The sequence below is a fragment of the Lipotes vexillifer genome, unplaced genomic scaffold (assembly GCF_000442215.2).
Source record: "Lipotes vexillifer unplaced genomic scaffold, Lipotes_vexillifer_v1.1 scaffold2030, whole genome shotgun sequence".
NCBI lineage: Eukaryota > Metazoa > Chordata > Mammalia > Artiodactyla > Lipotidae > Lipotes > Lipotes vexillifer.
This window is the reverse complement of record NW_006791849.1, coordinates 137,019-155,971: the sequence shown is the minus strand read 5'-3', so window position 1 is coordinate 155,971 and position 18,953 is coordinate 137,019. Positions and strand designations below refer to the sequence as shown.

Genomic DNA, 18,953 nt, shown 5'->3' with positions numbered 1-18,953 from the left:
CGCCCTGCTGCACAGCAACTCGGGCGCTCCAGACAAGACGAAGCCGGCCTCCATCGCCCTGGCTCTGAGTCCCAGAGCCCCGGCAGCAGATCTGGCTCCTGCAGCCTCCCAGCACAAAGCCAGAAATGGCTCCCTTGGTGCAGGACACCCCTTCCCCTCCTCGCCCTGCTTCAGCTCCCTGACTTGCCTGAGGAGATGGGGAAATGTGTCTGCTTAGCCTGGCATACTGTGCATCAGCAGTGGGCAGGCTGGTCCTTGAGCCCTGTCTCTATCCAGATTGTCTTGTCTTCTGAATCTCTCCCAGTAGCCAACTTCTCTAGAGCTCGCTGATTCAACAAATACTTACTGTATACCTAGTTTGTGCCAAGCACTGAACTAGATACTTTCCCATTACAAGCGCAGCCCAATCTCTTCGCTCTCTAAACCACCTCTCCCGGGGTATATAACACAATGCCTGTTCACAGCTCTAAGTAAATATGGATTGGGTATCAGTTGTGTCCTGGGTCCTGTGCTAGTGGCTGGGTATATGGAGAAAAACAAGACAAAGCCCTCTGGCCAGATATATACATTCAGGCACTAACTAACAGGTTCCGGGATTGCTCTTCTATTGACATTTCTATTCACCAACCTAATGGTTTATGTATTTAACAGTAGTTATCAGAACTGGTTAGCCACTGTCTAGCTTCTTTAGCCTTGGGCAAGCGACCTTCCCTTTGTGAGGTTCTGTTTCCTTATCTGTATAATGGGGGGAGGGGGTGTTTTGTGATGAACATTAATTGAAACAGTGAATGTAAAAAGCATAGCACCAACAGCAAGAATACTACTTGATCTGATCCTTCCCAAAGCTGTAGCATTCCCTTCCTGGGAAAGATAAATATATAGCATGCATACTGCCACCTTCCCTTCTTGCACCAAGGACAGACATCACTAATGAATCAAAGCATTCTTTGTTACTCATCTCAGATGTAGCCCCAGAAGCCTTCTCAGCACAGTGATTCGGGCACATACTACTAATTGATTGAAGCTGTTGACATTCTCTATGGAACTTTTTTTTTTTTTTTTTCCGGGTACGCCGGCCTCTCACTGCTGTGGCCTCTCCCCTTGCGGAGCACAGGCTCTGGACAGGCTCAGTGGTCATGGCTCATGGGCCCAGCTCTTCCCGGACCGGGGCATGAACCCATGTCCCCTGCATCGGCAGGCGGACTCTCAACCACTGCGCCACCAGGGAAGCCCCTATGGAACTTTTTTTTTTTTGCCATCCTGCCCTTACTTCACTCAGTTGCATAGGTCTGTAGTTTAGCTGACACTCTAATGAATATCTCTTTCCTCTCTGAACTTTACTCTTGGGTCTTGAGTGTAACCTCCTTAGAGACTGAACTACACGGGCACAGGCCCAGATGCATGCAGGTGGTGCCCATTATATGTATGTATTGACTGATGTGCCTCTGATCAGCAAATCTGGCTCCCATTCTGCTGACTTGTTGAATGATCTTGGGCAAGTCAGTTCTCATCTCTGGACAATTTGGGTATTATTTTCTCATAGGTAATGTGTTAGCAGAACATAGTGGTTAAAATCTTGACCACTGGGGTCTTACAAGCTTGGGTTTGAATCCTGGATCCACTTCCTAGCTGTGTTACCTTGGAGAAGTCACATAACCTTTCTGAACTTCAGCTTCCTCATCTGTTAACTGGAGATGTCTTAATAGGACCCACCTCAAAAGCTTAAAGGAAATACTGCATGTTAATGGGATACTGTTTTGAGATCCTGATCTACGTGTTTTTTTTTCTCCCTGTATTTTCCCCTTTTCTTTTTTACCACGTAAGCAGATCATGGGTTCTACCCTCCTTGCCTCGGGGGAGGCATGTGTCAGGGCTGAAAACAGGAAGAATATGAGAGTGTTTTCAGCTTTTGCTTTTTGGAAAACTCAAAGCCTTTAGGGGAAGAGGATTTACGGACTTAAGGAGAGCGTCCTGAAGAAACACAAAGGAAGAAAGATTTCTCCAGAGCAGAAAGAGATTTGCCTCTGCTGGGGAGTGGAGAGGAGAGAAGATGGGAGGGCAAGGGAGAGGATGAGAGGGGAGGAGGGCGAGGTCTGTAAGACCAGAAAAGTCCCATGTGGGCAGAAATGATGGGTGTCTCCATGGTAATATGTGTGAATTGATGGCCAAGCTGGGCAACCCTGGGCAAGTAAAATAACCTCTCTGGACCCGTGTTCTTACAATGTAAGGCTGTTTTTAATCACCCTACAAGTTTAGTGCAAGGAAATGGGACGTCCTTGTGCTTAACAAGTATCTATTCTCCCATGCCCTTCCTCAACACCAATGATTCCACTTGAGATCCTCTGCATTGCCATGTTTGGATTTAGCTCTGGGCAAGAAAACACACGGTTAACTCCCAATATCTCTTGTGTCCTTGTTTTGAAGGGTTGCCCCTCTTCATGGATGGTTCGATAATCCTCTTGTTGGGAAGAGCACTTCTGGCATGAAAGGCACTTCCCACTGGCGGACTCTCCTTCTGAGTAACTGCCCCGTGTGAAAAAGGACCATCACTACCCCCAGGCGACCCCTCAGCCAGCCCCATGAGGTCAGCCTCACTGCTGGGCAGTCCCTTCCCTCTCTGCTGGAGCCCAGTCTCTGGGTAAGCTTGCACTGAAGTGATCATCTAGAAACTTGAAAGCAGGAGAACAGCTAGGCCTCACCAGTGACATTCCCCATATCTTGCCTACGGGGAAGCAAGAGTTGGGTAAGAGAGAAGACTGCCAGCAAGTACATCTGGGTTATAACCCTAACTCTGACCCTTACAAGGTGGTAACCTTGGCCAAGTTGCTTAAAGCCTCTAAGTCTCACTTCCACCATCAACAAAATGGGGACAATGCTATCTACTGCATAAGACTGGGGGGGTGAATTCAGTGAAGTGACATCTACAAATGGCCCAGCATAGAGCTTGGTTTATAAGCAGGCAACATCTAAAACTGCACGGCATTACAACTAACTGGCTGATCTCTGGCCAGTCGCTTTACCTGTTCAGACTTTAACTCTCTTTTCGACAAAATTGACTCCTGCCATGCCTGCTAATTGCTAGTTATTAATAGACATGCCTCTCCTACTAGAATGTAAGCAACTCGAGATATCTCTATTCATTACTATGCTTTGCATACAGTAGAAGCTCAGCGCTGGGTGAAGGTATGAATGGATAATCAGACGGGATTTCAGATGTGAAATCCCCTTGCACAAGTTTTAACAAAGGATCATAGCAGTTGTGATTCTTTGTTTCTGACAAGAATGAATAAGTACAATCATTTAAATCTCAATAGCAAAAGGCCTCAGAGAAAAACCAACAAACCTAAAGCGCCTAGATTCCTTGGGGCTACAACGTTTTAGGTGTCTTACCAAGAACTAAGATCGGGAGAACAATTCAACCAGGCTTTATGCCTGTAAAGGTCTTAGAAAATAAATGATCTCAGCTGCCATTTCTTATCATCTGTTAAATGAAATTAATAAACCTTACTTTACCATAAATATAGGGAAATGGTCAAGAAAGGCACAAAGTAGATGCTCAATAAATGTTGGTTGGGTGGTTGATTGGTTGGTTGAATGAATGGATGGATGGATGGGAGAAGCAAATAGCTGGAAAAAGGATGAAGGAACAAATAGCTGGAGAATAGATGAAGGGATGGATGAAATAATGAATAAATAAACGAATGGTTCCTTGATCAATGGATGGATGTAGGGTAGATGATGGATGGATGGATGAGTGACTACGTAGTGGATGGATAAATAAACGAATAGAGGAATAGATGATGAGTCAATGGATGGATGGGTGGGTGAGTCGGTCAAGTTCGTAGCAAGCGTTAAGTACTGTGCCTATGAAGAGTGACCGTGACTGCACAACAGATGCACCTAAACGGGTCGGCTTGGGGTAGGTGTTGCAATCAGAAGCCCCACATTTCTCACTCAAGAAACACTTATTCTCCTTGTTTCTCTCCCTCCCTTCCCTAGGGAAACTTGCTTCCAGGAAAGCTGCTCATTAATGTAGCATCAAACTCCTTCAGTGAGTTTGTTCACCCCAAAATAAAACTGGGCAGTACTAGTGGACATACGTCTTGAACTATGTTCTCTCTCACGCATCACTGTGGCACTGGGACGGAGCAACGTTAACACAGCTTGCCAAGAACTTCCTCGTTTCCCTGTGGTGCTCCTAACTTTTCTGATCTTTCCTTCCTACACCAGGAGATTGGCAGAGCAGGCATTTCCAGCAAGAGCTAGTAAGAGTTACCAGCACGGGATTCAAATCGCATCTCTGACATCACCTAGCTGTGTGAGCTCAGACAAGTTACTTACCTTTCTGATCCTTAATTTTCCCATCTACAAAATGGAAACTGCCATAATATCTAACTACTTTAAAGAATGGTTCAGCGGATTAAGTGATGTACTGCAGATAAAGCATTTTGCTCAGTGACTGGCCTGTAGTAAGTACTCAGAAACTATGATCAGGACTATTGTTAAAACTTTGACAGGTTAAGAAGTTGAAACACTGACATTCATGAGGTCACTGAGGCAGAGAAGTAAACCCTGGGAGTCAGCAGACCTGGGTTCTGATTCACTATTTGACTTTGGGCAGGTAAGTACCTTTTCCTCTCTGAGCCTTTCTTTCTCTACCTGTATAATAGGGAATGGAACCCATGAGCTTGGAGATTTAGGGGTATAATCGCAGCGCCTTTTCGCCCGCCCCCCCCCCACCAAACTGATTCTCTTTTGAACATGAACCTTAATGTCCAAGGGCAATCACTCCTAATAGGTAAAACCAGGAATCAGCAATTATTCAAGTTAGAGACTTCTGTCACCCTGATACAGATGAGGCTCAGGGTAGCAAAGTGACTGGCTCAAAATCACACAGCTAATAGATGGTGGGATAGGATTCAAACCCAAGCTTATCAACCACAGAGCCAGAACTCATCCAACTATGCAACCCCTTTCCCTTGGCATGTGTCATAACCGCGTTTGCTTGGTGAATGGGAGGTGATGCCTTCCTGAGGGCTGGATGGGCAGGGTGGATGGAGGAGTATGCTGAGCACCCAGAATTTCCACGGAGAGGGAAGGCAACGGGGTCTTTTGGACCAGAGTGGGGACAGCAAACATCAGCTGGCTGTGATGGCACCTAGCCCAAGCGACAAGATGGAAAACATCAAGAACATCTAGGAGCACTTAGACCAGTCCCCAGTTCCTGCATTCAAACTATCACTGGGGATAGATTGAGAGTTGACTTGCTAAAGGGCCATAAATGCTATAGGTCCAGGGTGGAAGAGCCAGTGTTTTGGGGCGCGGTTGAGTACAGGCAGTGGATGGCAATCATATTAACAGCCAGTGTTTTGGGGCGCGGATGAGTACAGGCAGTGGATGGCAATCATATTAACAGCCAGTGTTTGGGGGCGCGGATGAGTACAGGCAGTGGATGGCAATCATATTAACAGCCAGTGTTTGGGGGCGCGGATGAGTACAGGCAGTGGATGGCAATCATATTAACAGCCAGTGTTTGGGGGCGCGGATGAGTACAGGCAGTGGATGGCAATCATATTAACAGCCAGTGTTTGGGGGCGCGGATGAGTACAGGCAGTGGATGGCAATCATATTAACAGCCAGTGTTTGGGGGCGCGGATGAGTGCCCCCCCCCCACCAAACTGATTCTCTTTTGAACATGAACCTTAATGTCCAAGGGCAATCACTCCTAATAGGTAAAACCAGGAATCAGCAATTATTCAAGTTAGAGACTTCTGTCACCCTGATACAGATGAGGCTCAGGGTAGCAAAGTGACTGGCTCAAAATCACACAGCTAATAGATGGTGGGATAGGATTCAAACCCAAGCTTATCAACCACAGAGCCAGAACTCATCCAACTATGCAACCCCTTTCCCTTGGCATGTGTCATAACCGCGTTTGCTTGGTGAATGGGAGGTGATGCCTTCCTGAGGGCTGGATGGGCAGGGTGGATGGAGGAGTATGCTGAGCACCCAGAATTTCCACGGAGAGGGAAGGCAACGGGGTCTTTTGGACCAGAGTGGGGACAGCAAACATCAGCTGGCTGTGATGGCACCTAGCCCAAGCGACAAGATGGAAAACATCAAGAACATCTAGGAGCACTTAGACCAGTCCCCAGTTCCTGCATTCAAACTATCACTGGGGATAGATTGAGAGTTGACTTGCTAAAGGGCCATAAATGCTATAGGTCCAGGGTGGAAGAGCCAGTGTTTTGGGGCGCGGTTGAGTACAGGCAGTGGATGGCAATCATATTAACAGCCAGTGTTTTGGGGCGCGGATGAGTACAGGCAGTGGATGGCAATCATATTAACAGCCAGTGTTTGGGGGCGCGGATGAGTACAGGCAGTGGATGGCAATCATATTAACAGCCAGTGTTTGGGGGCGCGGATGAGTACAGGCAGTGGATGGCAATCCTATTAGCTCTTTTCCTCTCCCCTGGAACCCACTGATGCACTATAAGGAACCCACTGTCTCTAGCATTAATTGCTCGTGAGGCCTTAGGCAAGTTACTTAACTACTCTGGGCTGGATTCCTCCCATAAAAGGAAGTTAGGGAGGGTGGGATGAAGAGACTCTTAAGGCCACCCCTAACTCTCTTAGTGGCACGACGTCCTTTCTTGGGGGAGCGGGGTGGTCACACATAACCTCCCCCATGGAAGGAAGGTTTCCAGACGCCTGCTCCTCCCACTGTAGTTTGGGGCCTGTTTCCCCTCAATCAGGCCCCTGCAATGATGGGGTAAATTTCTTCCTAAGGCTCCTGAGCTCTGAGCCCCCCAGCTGTTTTGGGGTCCTACTCCAATGTCTCCCTCCTCCCTTGGCCATTAAAAGGGATGTCACTCTAAGGGATGTCTCCACTTAGGAAAAGGAGCATACACAGGGGGCAGCTGTATGAGGCATGAGGCTGGTACACTTAGTGTAGAGAAAGAAGGGGGCTTTAATGGGGGTAACACTGGCAATGCAGGCTGGTCAATGACCAGAGGTGGTCACACCTTTCCTCCCCTTGCCTGGTGGATCCATGCTCAGTGCACAGGCTCCTGGGGGTCACACATTTTGTCTGCAGTGGGATGGGGACACTGAACTTGGAGTCAAGAGACCCGGGGGTTATTCTGGGTCTTTATAAGACCTTGAGCCTCAGTTTCTTCTTCTGAAAAATGGACATAAGACTGGCACTTAACTGTTGTGAGAATCAAATGAGGTCAACAGTAATAGTTAAACCACCACCACCACCACCACCACCATAATGTATCACGATTTCATGGTGTGACTTTTGGCAAGTCATTTCATATCTCCGAGCCTCATTTGTCCTATTTGTAAAATGGGAATACATTAATTTTTATGCCCTCTTCTCCAAGGAACTCTGAGCAGTGTGGTGTCTTAGAACTGGGTGTCAGGTGGCCCGTATGTCAGCTATACCTCGGGCGTTAACATTCTGATGCTCCACAAAGTGCCCTGTGTACGCTCTGTGCCCCTGTCTCCCCATCTATAAGATAAAGAGGCTGTATTCGAGTCCCTCCAATGTCCCCTCTGGCCCTCCCGTTCTGACTGCCGACTAAATGCCCCCGTGAGCTGACACTGGCTAATAAGGAGCTGATCACTGGGATGTGCTATTGTGGTGATGGTTTCCTGCTAGAAAAAACCGTCCACACGGTAAAGAGTTGCCCCGAGCCTACCTACCCGCTATGGGAGTGGGCTGGGCCCCAGAATCACCTGCCACTTGGCCTTGGAAGGGAGGCTGAACAGGGCAGCTGGCCAAAGAAAAGCCTCCTTAGTGGCTGAAAGCTCTGAAATATGATCCCAGGAACAGCCAGGCTGAGTACAGATGGACATCTCATCAGGATCCCCAGACCAGGCTTTGGGCAGCATATGCCACAAGAGGTCTTCATGGGGCAGGAAGCCATATCTCACAGCGAGGGGTTGGGGGCAAGAGAGAGCAGTGTCTGATCTCCTGATCACAGCAGGGAAGCTCACACACAAACCCTGATGTTGGGCAAACACCACTTCACCGAACCCAGAGCTCACCCAGGCTGACTCAGGCTACGTAAGGGCCTTGGACAAGTCCTTCCCCTTTTGTGGGTCTCAGTCTCCCTATCTGCAAAATGAGGAGCCGAACTCCACAAGCAGGTCCTAGAGACCTTCTGACCTCTTAACTCTCTCAGTAAGAAGTTTTGAGAATGAAACCCTCAGATAAGTGTATTTATAAATTATATCTGTACAGTTGTTCCAATACATTCTAAATATTACAAAACATATCTTTCCGTCCTCCACGTGTAAAATGAGGAGATCGGATAATCTCCTAAAGGTCCCTTTAGCTCTAAAATTCTGACGATGTATGTCTGTAGGTCTCTGAGTTTCCTCATCTTTACCATGCACTTCTATCTGCATACCCTCAATCAATTCATTCAACAAACATCCAAAGAAAATGGGCCAACCACGGGCCACTGTTCTAGGTGCTGAGATACAGCAAGGAATGAGACAGACATGGTCTCCACCCTCAGCAGTTCAAAGAGTTCTCCTGTGAATCAAAGGAAACACTGCTGTTTTTGAATATTGGAAATTCCATGTGGTTCAGACTACTAGGTATAAGGATGATTTGACGAGGTGAAATTGCTACAATTCATGCATTCAGCCAACATTTGTCTGGCCCCCTGCTATGTATCAAGTGAAAGAGGTAAACCAACGAGCAGATTGACACAGTCCGCATCCTCATGATGCTTTTGGTCTATCAGAAGAGGTACACTTTAACCAATTATCCCGTAAGTCAGTGTAAAATTACAAATGTGTTGAGAACCAAGAGAGGTGCTACAGTGATGAGAAAGTCTGTAATGCCAGGTGTGACCTAGTCTAGAGCATTGTGGGAGGATTCCCTAAGGAGATGACATTTGAGTTGAGACCTGAAAGCGGAGTAGGTATAAATTAGGCACCAAGGGAGAGGAACAGCTTTCTTGGCATCATGTGCAAAGGCCCGGCGGCAGGAAGGGCATGGAAAATTTGAGTGACTAAAAGGAGGAATGGGATGCAGCTGGAGCAGACGGAGTGAGAAGCAGCATTTTAGAAATGATCTTGGGGGAGGTAGCCAGGGGCTGTACCATGGTAGGGAGTCACCAAGGCCTAAAGTTCTGCAGACCAAAGGACAGTGATGCAGGGCTTTAGACGAGGGTAAGGAGGGTGTATATGGTCTGAATTACTTTTCAAAGAGGTTCTTCTAGCTCGACATGGAGATGGGTAAGAAGGGTAAGGACAGAGGAAGACAGTGTTACTGACAGTGGTGTGAGATGGGATTATAACAATGGCAATTGCCTAAGCTGACTGGACGTAAAATAAGTTGATTAAAACAACACAAAAACACCCATGACCTTAAAATCCAAACCACAGTGACAGGATGTATAGCAGGTAGAGAAGAACGTACTTGCCATTGAGCAGACCTGATTTCAGATCCTGGTTTCGTACTTACGTACTATGTGACCTTGGACAAGCCACACTTCACCTCTCTGGTCTCAGCTTTTCCTTTTCTGCAGAGTGTACTAGACTATAAACTTCTCAGTTAAGAGCTCTGGGTTTTTGTTCCAATTATGACTCACCAGCCATGTTCCCATGAGCAGGTCACTTCTACTCTCTGAGCCTCAGTTTCCTCATCTGTAAAACTGGGTCTTCAAAATACCTCTCTCCTAAAGTTACCGTGAGGATGGAATCAGACAACAGATGAAACGTGTTTGGCACAGGGCTAGGCACATAATAACGTAAGGAGCTCGGCACACACATTCCCACCGTGAGCAAGTGCGCGCACACACACTATGAATGCACACGCATCAGGCCCAGATGGCACCTCTCTTCCCGTAGGAGTGGTAACTGCCTTGTAAAATCCCAGCTCACTTGCCTAAGCTTCACTTTCAATGAAGCCAGAGAACAGTGATCCGCTGGTGTTTCTGCTCAGCGAACCTGTCAGCGGGATGTAAGCCCAGGGAATTCGGCAACGAAGGGATTCTCCTGATGAGAAACATTTGCGTCCAGAGGATCTTAATATTTGTTTGCAACAGACACATGCAGACGTGAATTACTTAATGACTGTTTTAGGGTTCGGCATTGTTCCTGGATTTGGTTTGGCTTTGTCTCTATGACATCTTAATTCTGTGTTTTATTTCTCGGAGCTCTACATACAGGCTGTGGCATATGGGAGCTCCCTCAGCAAAATCTCCAATGGAGATGGGGGAGGGAAGGAGAGAGAGAGAGGGAGAGAGGGAGGGAGGGAGGGAGGGAGGGAGGGAGGGGGAGAGGGAGAGAGAGAAAGAAAGAAAAAGAAAGAGAGAGAGAAAGAAAAAGAAAGAAAGAAAAAGAAAGGTGGAGTCAGAGGTGTGGTGAGGGGCTCTGGAGAAACAGGACAGGGGGAGACAGAGACAGAGACGTGCACACAGGAGACGGGCAGACAGACACACAGACAGAAAGATACAGAACGGGTCAGAGGCAGAGAAAAGATAGAACAAAAGAGAAAACACAAAGAGGCCGAGGAAAGACGAAAGTGAGAGAACAAGAGAGGGAGAGAGGGCAGAAACTCATTGAGAGCAGTAGGATGAAGACAAAATATCCAGAGAGAGTCAGAGAGAGACAGAGAGGCCACCGGGTGACCTGGAGAGAGAGGCACACAGAGCAAAGTGCCGGGGGGGGAGGCAGAGACAGTCACAGCTCTCAGTCCATCTGCCATCCAGTAGGCGGCACCTGGCACAGAACCTGCACATAGTAAGGCATTCAGCCAACCCACACACGACCTGGCACCTGGTTCCTCCCCCAGCACAGATCCTGGCATAAGCTCCCCAGTACAGGACCTGGCACCTACTAGAGATGCCCCTCCCCCAGCACAGATCTGGCCTATGGTAGGTGGCCCCAACTAGGGGTGGGTGGGACATGATGTTTCCCTGGTGGGCTGGTGGTTAAGACTCAGGGCTTCCACTGCAGGGGGTGTGGGTTCAATCCCTGGTTAGGGAACTGAGATCCTGCATGCTGCGTGGCAAAGGAAAGAAAGAGAGGGAGGGAGGGAGGGAGGGGGAGAGAGAGGGAGAGAAAGAGCGCGCGAGCGCAGACTGTAGCTTCAAGGGTGTGTGGCAAAGGGGGCTGTGAGGTGAGAGGGATAGTATAGATTTGCACCCATGGGTATGAGAGATACACCAAACCCTCACCGTCATGGGAATAAGATTTGCCACTTCTATTTGGAAGTCTAAACAGTGTCTTTTTCAATTGCAATTTCCTAATCTGATTGATCACAATCAGAGCGATGTGTAAATTTCATGTTTGTCCATAACTCATGGAGGGGCCCAGCTAAGCTTCTGACTCTGCCGTTCAAAGTCATCCCTGGTTGCACTAGAGTCGGGAGAGAGGAGCCAAGAGAAGCAGATCAGACCAGGGACCCTGAGTGAGAGGGTAGGAGCGCCCCTGCGACCCCCTCCATCCCCCCAGCCTAGGAGCTGAGGACCTGGGAAGTCCTTAGATGTCTTACAAGGCCCTGCTTGATCTGTTTCCTGCCTATGTCTAGGGAGTCAGCTCCTGTCAGTCTCCCCCTCACCCATTCTGCTCCAGCCACGCTGACTTCCTTGCTATTTCTCAAATACATCAAGCATGCTTCCACCTCAGGGCCTTTGCACCTGCTGTTCCCTCAAACACTTTCCCCCCAGTAATCCTCATGGCTGGCTCCCTCCCTTCTCCAGGTCCCTGGCCACTCCATCCAATAAAGCCATCCCCGCCCTCACCCTCTAGCCTTTTGCTCGGCTTCATTCTTTTTTAAAGCGCTTACTACCACCTGACCTTATATTATTTGTTTGTTTCTTCATTTACTATTTTTCTGCCCCATGAGAGCGGGGGCTCCATGCTGTTCACTGCTACACCAAGCGGGAGCTCAAGAAAATTGTGGAATGAACGAAGTACAGCTTTGGTTTTTAGCCACAGGCAGCTTCTTCTTTGTACATTCATTCCCCGGTGGTTTATTTTCTCTTTGACATGTATGGGCTCACTCTGCTCTCCCCAGCGCCAGTGGCTGCTTGAGGAATGCAGACTGGATTTTGTTTTAGCCAGCACTGGACCATGAAGGACAAGAAACCTAACAGCCCATGCCTGAGTCTGTTATCCTTAAGCCACTGACAGGGGAGTTGGGAGATTTATATTATAAGGGCAGTTCCTTTCCACAGCCTCCCTTCATTAGCACTGACTGGGACTCCCCACAGATAATGCCCCCTCCAGAGTTTAACCTGCTTTTTCTTCTGGGAAAAGGAAAGCTCTTTCTTGAGACTCTATGGGGAATAAAGGCTGTATTCATTCTGATCACTCCTTGCATTTGTAGGTAAAATTGACGAAGAAAAAGAATCATTCCCATTTTACAGATGAGATAACTAGGGATTACTGTATGATAATAAGCAAGGGACTCCAGGTCTCACTGAGGGTCCCTTCTTCCTCTGGTTTTCCACATCCCCCTTTCTTTATTCCTACCTGCATTTATAGTACATCAGATGATCTGCCTCAGTCATACACACTCCTGTCTGCGTCTCCCTTTGCTGCTAAATTCCGAGGCCCTCAAATGGAAAGACTGCATTTCATTCATCTTTTCCTCCCTGATGGGCCTGACACGTAGTAATAATAAAAACGATCATTTATTATCAATAGCAAGAGCTAACACTGATGGAGCCCTCACCGTGTGCCAAACAGTGCTTTCCATATATTAGTTCATTCAGTCCTCCCAACAGCTCTTGGAGGTGGCTGCTATTATTAGTCCCATTTTATGGATGAGGAAACTGATATTGAGAAGGTCAAGTTGCTTGCCAAAAGCGTCGGAGCCAGTGAGCGTCTGTAAACAGTAAAAGGAAACACTTCCTGCGATTAGTTTGCCTTCAGGTCCTGTCGGATTCTTAAAAACAGCTCTGTACAAATCTCCAGTGGCTCTTTTAGGCGACTGTAGCGAGAATAACCTCACTACAACTCCGCGAGATGAATATTTCACCGATGGGGAAAGTGAAGCGTAGAGAGGTGAAGTGACTAACAGATTCCAGAGCTGGGGAGTAGCCCAGCAGAATGTCAGCCTGGGTCCATCTGACTTCAGAGCCCAAGCTCTTCACCGTTCTACCTCTTCCACCCCAGAAATATTCTCTCGCACCTCAGAGAAAGCCTTACTAACAAGCAATTGCAGAACTCCGGTTTTGTTAGGCCCCTGCGAACTCTTCCACCTTGCAGGAAGGTTAAGTCCAGCCACTCTGAAAGAAAGGATATTTTAAAAAATGTACTGTGCCCCTGTGCGATGACTGAGGTGCCACGGAGCAGAAGGCACCTGACCCAGGCTTCCGCCCTTATAGGAGGTAGGCCTTTAGGGACGTGGCCCCATTCTGGTGGCCTGGAGTCGGGGTGGAGTTAGCGGAGACTGACACGGGCCTGGAAAGCACTTCCAAGTGACGTTAAGTTCGACCTCCTGCCCCCGGACAAGCCGACATGTTCACTCACCCAGCCACACAGACATCGATATCTAGAGAGCTTCAATCCTGACACTAGTGAGAGTCAAATCTATTTGCAGTGTGTGTGTGTGTCTCCCAGCCGCCCGGGTTGCACTGAACAGCATCCTCAGATTGTCAGGACCGGGGTGGGGCTGGGAGAGGGCTAATCTGATGCTGGATCTGGACCATGTGTACTCATTCAATTAATGCATCCAACTTCCACTGAACATCTACCGCAGCTCGGGTCTCTAAGACAGCACAGTTGCCAGGTGAACGTGGCAGTGTCAGAAACGATCCCCTCATTGACCCTGTACACCATTCAACCAATTTCACCTTTCAGAAGGAGAAAGGTTTGACCCAAACAGTAACACTCCCTTTCCAGAGAAAATGTTCATTCATCGCCAGGGCAAGCACTTTCCCTGACCCTCGTCTCCTGGCTCTTAACCACAGGACATCGCCTCCCAACAGCCCCTCACTCTGCTCCTAGAGGCAGAGTCAGCACAAATGTGCTAACTGATCTCTTGGCACGAAGGGGAGACTTGAATTAAGTGGTTCAAAGGCATTTTCCCTGCCTTACAATTTGGCCGTCTTTCCCTTTATGCAGTAAAATCTCCCATAGTTTGGAATTTATATGATCCTTTGGACAGGGACTGGGCTGAAGTCTGCTTCTGGACTAGTCTACATGGAAAGGATTTTCGAAGAAAATTAATAGCTTGTCCAAAGAATGGTAAAGGGAATGCATAGTCTACTTAAGGGGGCCACCTCTCTAGCCCTTCACAAACACTCCTGTATCTACAAACAACTGATATACTAATTACAAACGATAGTTACGTGCTCATTAAGTCCTCAACTACTCTTTGCTGATCAGAATATTACAGTTTGAGTTGGCCTCCGACACTAGGCTTCCCACTTTGAGCCTAAACTTCTTAGGTGAAAACTTTTCTGGGCTAAGCAATTAAAAAAGAGAATTACTTAATGCCAGGAAAACGACTATACTTCTTTGGCAGGAACAAAAGAGGGGGTCTCGTACACTCCAAGTATCTTACTGATTCATGCTGGATCTCTTCCAGATGGTACAGGGTGAGGTTTGCCTGGGATCGTTCCCATTAGAGCTTCTATCCTGGAATAGCCAACCACCCACAGGCAACCCTTTTCACTCCTGATATGAACTACAAACTTATATAGTCACTCTAGAGTTGATGGGCTAGGGATTAAAACTATGGTTTTCAAGGAATTTGAGCCTTGGCTAGACTGGCAGTGCTTGGTCATCCCTATACAAAACAGAATAATATTCCATAATGGATTGGATGTCGTACCAATCCATTCTGAATCCAGGCAATTCTTCACCAGCCCTCCACCCCCTAACTGAAAGCATCAGATCCCAAAGCAACTAACCTCCCCTCAGGGAAGGAAACATAGGACCTCAGGGAGGAAAATATGGGACTGCTCTCATCCCACCCACCCCACCTCAGTCCTGTGGCCTGTCAGGAGCTGAACTCTCACAATTTTTACGGTCAGCATTATTAGGGCGAGAAATGCGCAGGCAGGAAAAACACAATACTGGAAGGAACTGTAGATTTCCTTTGGCCATTATAGCTCTGAGCTGTTTGTTTTAGAGGCAGTGTGTATTAAACAATCACCCTGTCCCTCGCACTGTGGGAAGTGCTTTACCTGACTCAGTCCTCCTAACTCACTGCCTGAGACAGCTACGATTATTGTTTCTATTTTCAAGCTGACCAAACAGGCTCAGCAAGGTAGAGCCACTTGCCTGAGGCACTCCGCTAAACGGTAGAACCAGGTACTGGGGTTCGGGGGAAGCTCAGCTCTGAGCCCTTAAGCACCGCCTCCCACACTGCTACACCGGTTGGGACATTTGAGTCAGACATCTGCTCGCAACTTGATACATTATAAAGATATTGCCTCATCAAGTATGCCTCACAGAGGCAGAGAGGGAGGGACCAGGGGATGCTTTGCTTGGAGTAAGGTTGTATGATGTATGCATATTGCTATGAAATCAACGAATTGAATGTAAGCTTCTATCCTGGTACTAAATTATCTTCAGAAACAGACTTAAAATATCCTGGGGAAGTTCACTCAGGGGGTAGTAGCCCTCATCCATAAACAAGCATTAAGTGTGCAACCAACAGTACTGGCTGGTTCCTCCTCCCCCTCCCCCATCTCCCTGTAGACAGCTACTTGGGCAGATCCGCTGACTGTGAGCTGGGCCTCATTCACAGAACTAGACAACATTTCTGATGAGACCAAGTCCCCAGACTGCCTGCAGAGGAAGCTGCTGATGCTAAGCTCATGCCTCTGTCCCTTTCCTTCCTAAGAACTCTGCTTTAGAAACATGGTACTTTCACCCTTAAGTAAGCATAGAACCTTAAAAAGGAGGTAGAAATTGACCATCGCTGGATGTGGCTGGCGTGGGTGAAAATGTGGATGTTTCAGGCTTTACAGCCAGTCTGCTAAAAGACAACTCCAACCCAGCCCCACCTGAAGACTTAAACACAAAGTGGAATCTATCCTACAGAGAGGCCACGCCTGTTACAGAAGTATTAAAGAGGGTCCTTTCAGCACAACATCAATTAGGGACTAAATGCTCAGACTTTCACCTCGGGAGTGGTTTTCAGGGGGAAGGAGACTCAGGACGTTAGAAGACACCAGGAGTGAAATGATGCCTGGGTGGGGAGGGTTGGCTATTATAAGGGTCTCATATGGATTAGGTCAGGATTTGCACAAAGCTGCAGAAGCATGCGGGGTGGGAGACCTTGTGAGCAATTCATATGACTGAGAGTATGACCAGGAAGAAAGGCACGACAGTAACAGACTGACAGGCAAAAGGTGAAGTTACCAAGCAAGGTGGCCGTCAGGTGTGCTTATGTGAATTAAAATACCACCAGGAATCTGCTCTCCTCTCCCTGCACCCCTGAAATATATGGAACACTCGGGACCAGCTGCCACACTTCTAGTTTCCAACGAAATTTCCTCTAGTCCCTTCTACAAGGGCATATTCTTTGGCCAACGCAGCACCTGATTTGCCAACAGGAGGTGCACTCCGAAGGTGGAATGGATGGCAGAAACCCAGGAAGATAAAACCACTGATGTCAAAGCTCTCCACAAAGAACCTCCTTCCAAGCAGAGCAACGCCAGCTTCTGTTGGCATTTGGTGTTACTGTTCCCCTTCTCCAGCCTGGGTCAGAGGATGTCCCCTCATCCCAGCCACAAATACTGGCTGCTGCTGCCGCCACTTGCCGCCTGCTACATCCTGCTGGCCCGTCATGTTTCTAGACCACCCATTCCCAACGTGGGGTACCCGTTTTTCTTAAAGACCTGTATGAGCCGGGTCTCTATCAGACTATGAAAAGTTCTCCAGTCTGAGTTTGAGTCTTAAAATATAACTCCCCCATCGGTCCTCCACCCCACACCCACTGGAAACTTCAGATGCAGCTGTGCCACAACAGGCACTCTGTCCGAAGCACTTTCCCAGACATGCTTTCAATCTACTCCCTAATGCAGCCTGCCAGGATTAATAAATCCTCCAAGTGGTCTCCCCTGGTCCACTTCTTTCTTTTTCTCCCACCCAGCCACTCATCCAACACCAGCAAAAGAAGAGTTTTCATTCAGCCTTGGTTTTCGCTGACGGAGGGCACAGGCTTCTTCCTTTCATTCTCGAGCTCCTCTAAATGGAATGACTTATGAAGACACTTGGGTCTCCTCTGTACTGGGAAAGCTTCTGTTCCCCACAACCTCCTCAGCTTCACCCCACATCTTCTTCGCCCTCTTTCTGCCTTTCTTTCATCTCTTCCCTCGTCCCCCCTCCATCACACCATTCCTATACCACCGCCCAAGGATCGGTTCTTATGCCTGAGTTCAAAGCAATCAGATTCTTTTTGAAAAACCAAGTAAAACTCTCCTGAGACCATCTGCACGATCTTGGAAGGCTCCTCCCTGACTCTTGAGCTCAGACTCCTGGTTCTGCGTGCTGGAGACCAGATAATTCAGCAGCAGCCGCCGCCAGGAAGGTGTGGAGGAGGGTGCTGTTTAGGGTGTATTTGAGGGAACAGCATATGGGCTTTTGTCAAAACAGTCAGAGCTCACTAGTTTCTGAGCTGAGCATGGAAATGTGCCGCTGTCTCTGAACAAGGCTTGAGCTAGTTCAGTCCTCCTCTCTTCTTGTACAACACCGCTAACTGCCTCAAATCCACCATTCCTTCACCCCCTGTCCTCGGAGCCCTGGGATACCAAGAAAAGTTTCTCAGTCATCTCCCACCTCCACCGCCCACCCAAAGACAGCAAAACCTTTCAAACAGCAGCTGCCAGGTCAGCCGGTTGAGCGTTGCTCCCCTTAAAGACTCTCCATCTCTTCCCACCAGCTGCCACCTCACACAAGCAATTTGTTCTCCCATGTTCCAGTGGGAGACACAGAGTAGTGACGGGAAAAGACAGGCGCTCTGGCCCAGCTGCCTGCCTCCACCCCGCAGGGCTCTGGGGCACAGGCCAGAAAGGGGGACCATCAGGGTCTCCCCTCTCAAGCAGGAGGTCATTACCTTGGCAGCGGCTTGCGGGCCGTGATACTGGCGACAATGATGCTCTCGGGACGCGGGGTGGCCACGGCTTTAAAGGTTCCTCGCCAGAACTTCTCAAAAAGCTGTTTCTCTCCTTGTTGAACGCTCGCCATGGCCAACCAAAAGGGCCCGGGGCTCCCGGGCGCTGTCCGAAGTGCTGAAACGAGGCTTCCGAACGGGGGCACACCCGGCCCCGCTCTCTGTCCGTGTGAGACCGAGAAGGGTGGGGTGGGAGAGACAGGGGCTCAGGGCGGGGGATGGGCGCCTCAGCCCGGGCCGGCAGGGGAGGAAGAAGGCTTGTGCGCCGGTTCTCTCCGCCTTCTGGGTCGGCTCTGGGCTGCGCTCTGAGCTTGCAGAGCCTCGGCGCCCCAGGACGGGAACGTTGGGCTGGCTTTCTCGGCAGCGCCGGAGAGAAGAGGCGACGGGGTCGTCCGTGTGTGCGTGCGCGTGTGAGCCCCGGAGCGCCCGGGTTTTGTCTCTCTCACAATGTGACGTTGGAAAAGGAGGCTGGTCGCGCGAGCCGCACTTTGCTCCCCCCTCTCCGCCTCTCCGCCGCCCCACCAACTCCCTCCGCCTCCTCAGCCTCCAGCCTCCATCTGCATAACAAAAGCCCGCAGGTCGAGGGAGGAGAAAGGGCGGGGCGCGCCTGTCACCGGGGCCCCGCGGCTACGGAGTTGCCGCGCTGACCCCTGAGGAAAGCACTCGCCGCACCCCGAACTGAACCGGGCGTGAGATCCTGCTTCCCAGCCCCCTCGCCTCCCCCGCCGCCGCGGGCCTTCCCCCTACCCTCTGCGGCGTGCTCTCTGGGCCCGCCGCCTCCCTCCCCAGCCCCTTCGCGAGTCTTGAAGAAGATCCTCTCTCAAGGGAGAAAAAAAACTTAATCTATCCG

At 49.1% G+C, this 18,953-nt stretch overlaps 1 protein-coding gene across 1 annotated transcript in view; it reads right to left on the bottom strand.

The window, feature by feature from the left end:
• Positions 1-18,557, bottom strand: part of SRRM4 (serine/arginine repetitive matrix 4) — a 166,760-nt gene extending 148,203 nt beyond the window's left edge. The window contains exon 1 of the mRNA XM_007464864.1: positions 18,047-18,557. Coding sequence (XP_007464926.1) covers positions 18,047-18,177 — 131 coding nt within the window. The 5' untranslated portion in view covers positions 18,178-18,557. The remainder of the gene's footprint in view (positions 1-18,046) is intronic.
• Positions 18,558-18,953: the final 396 nt, after the last annotated feature.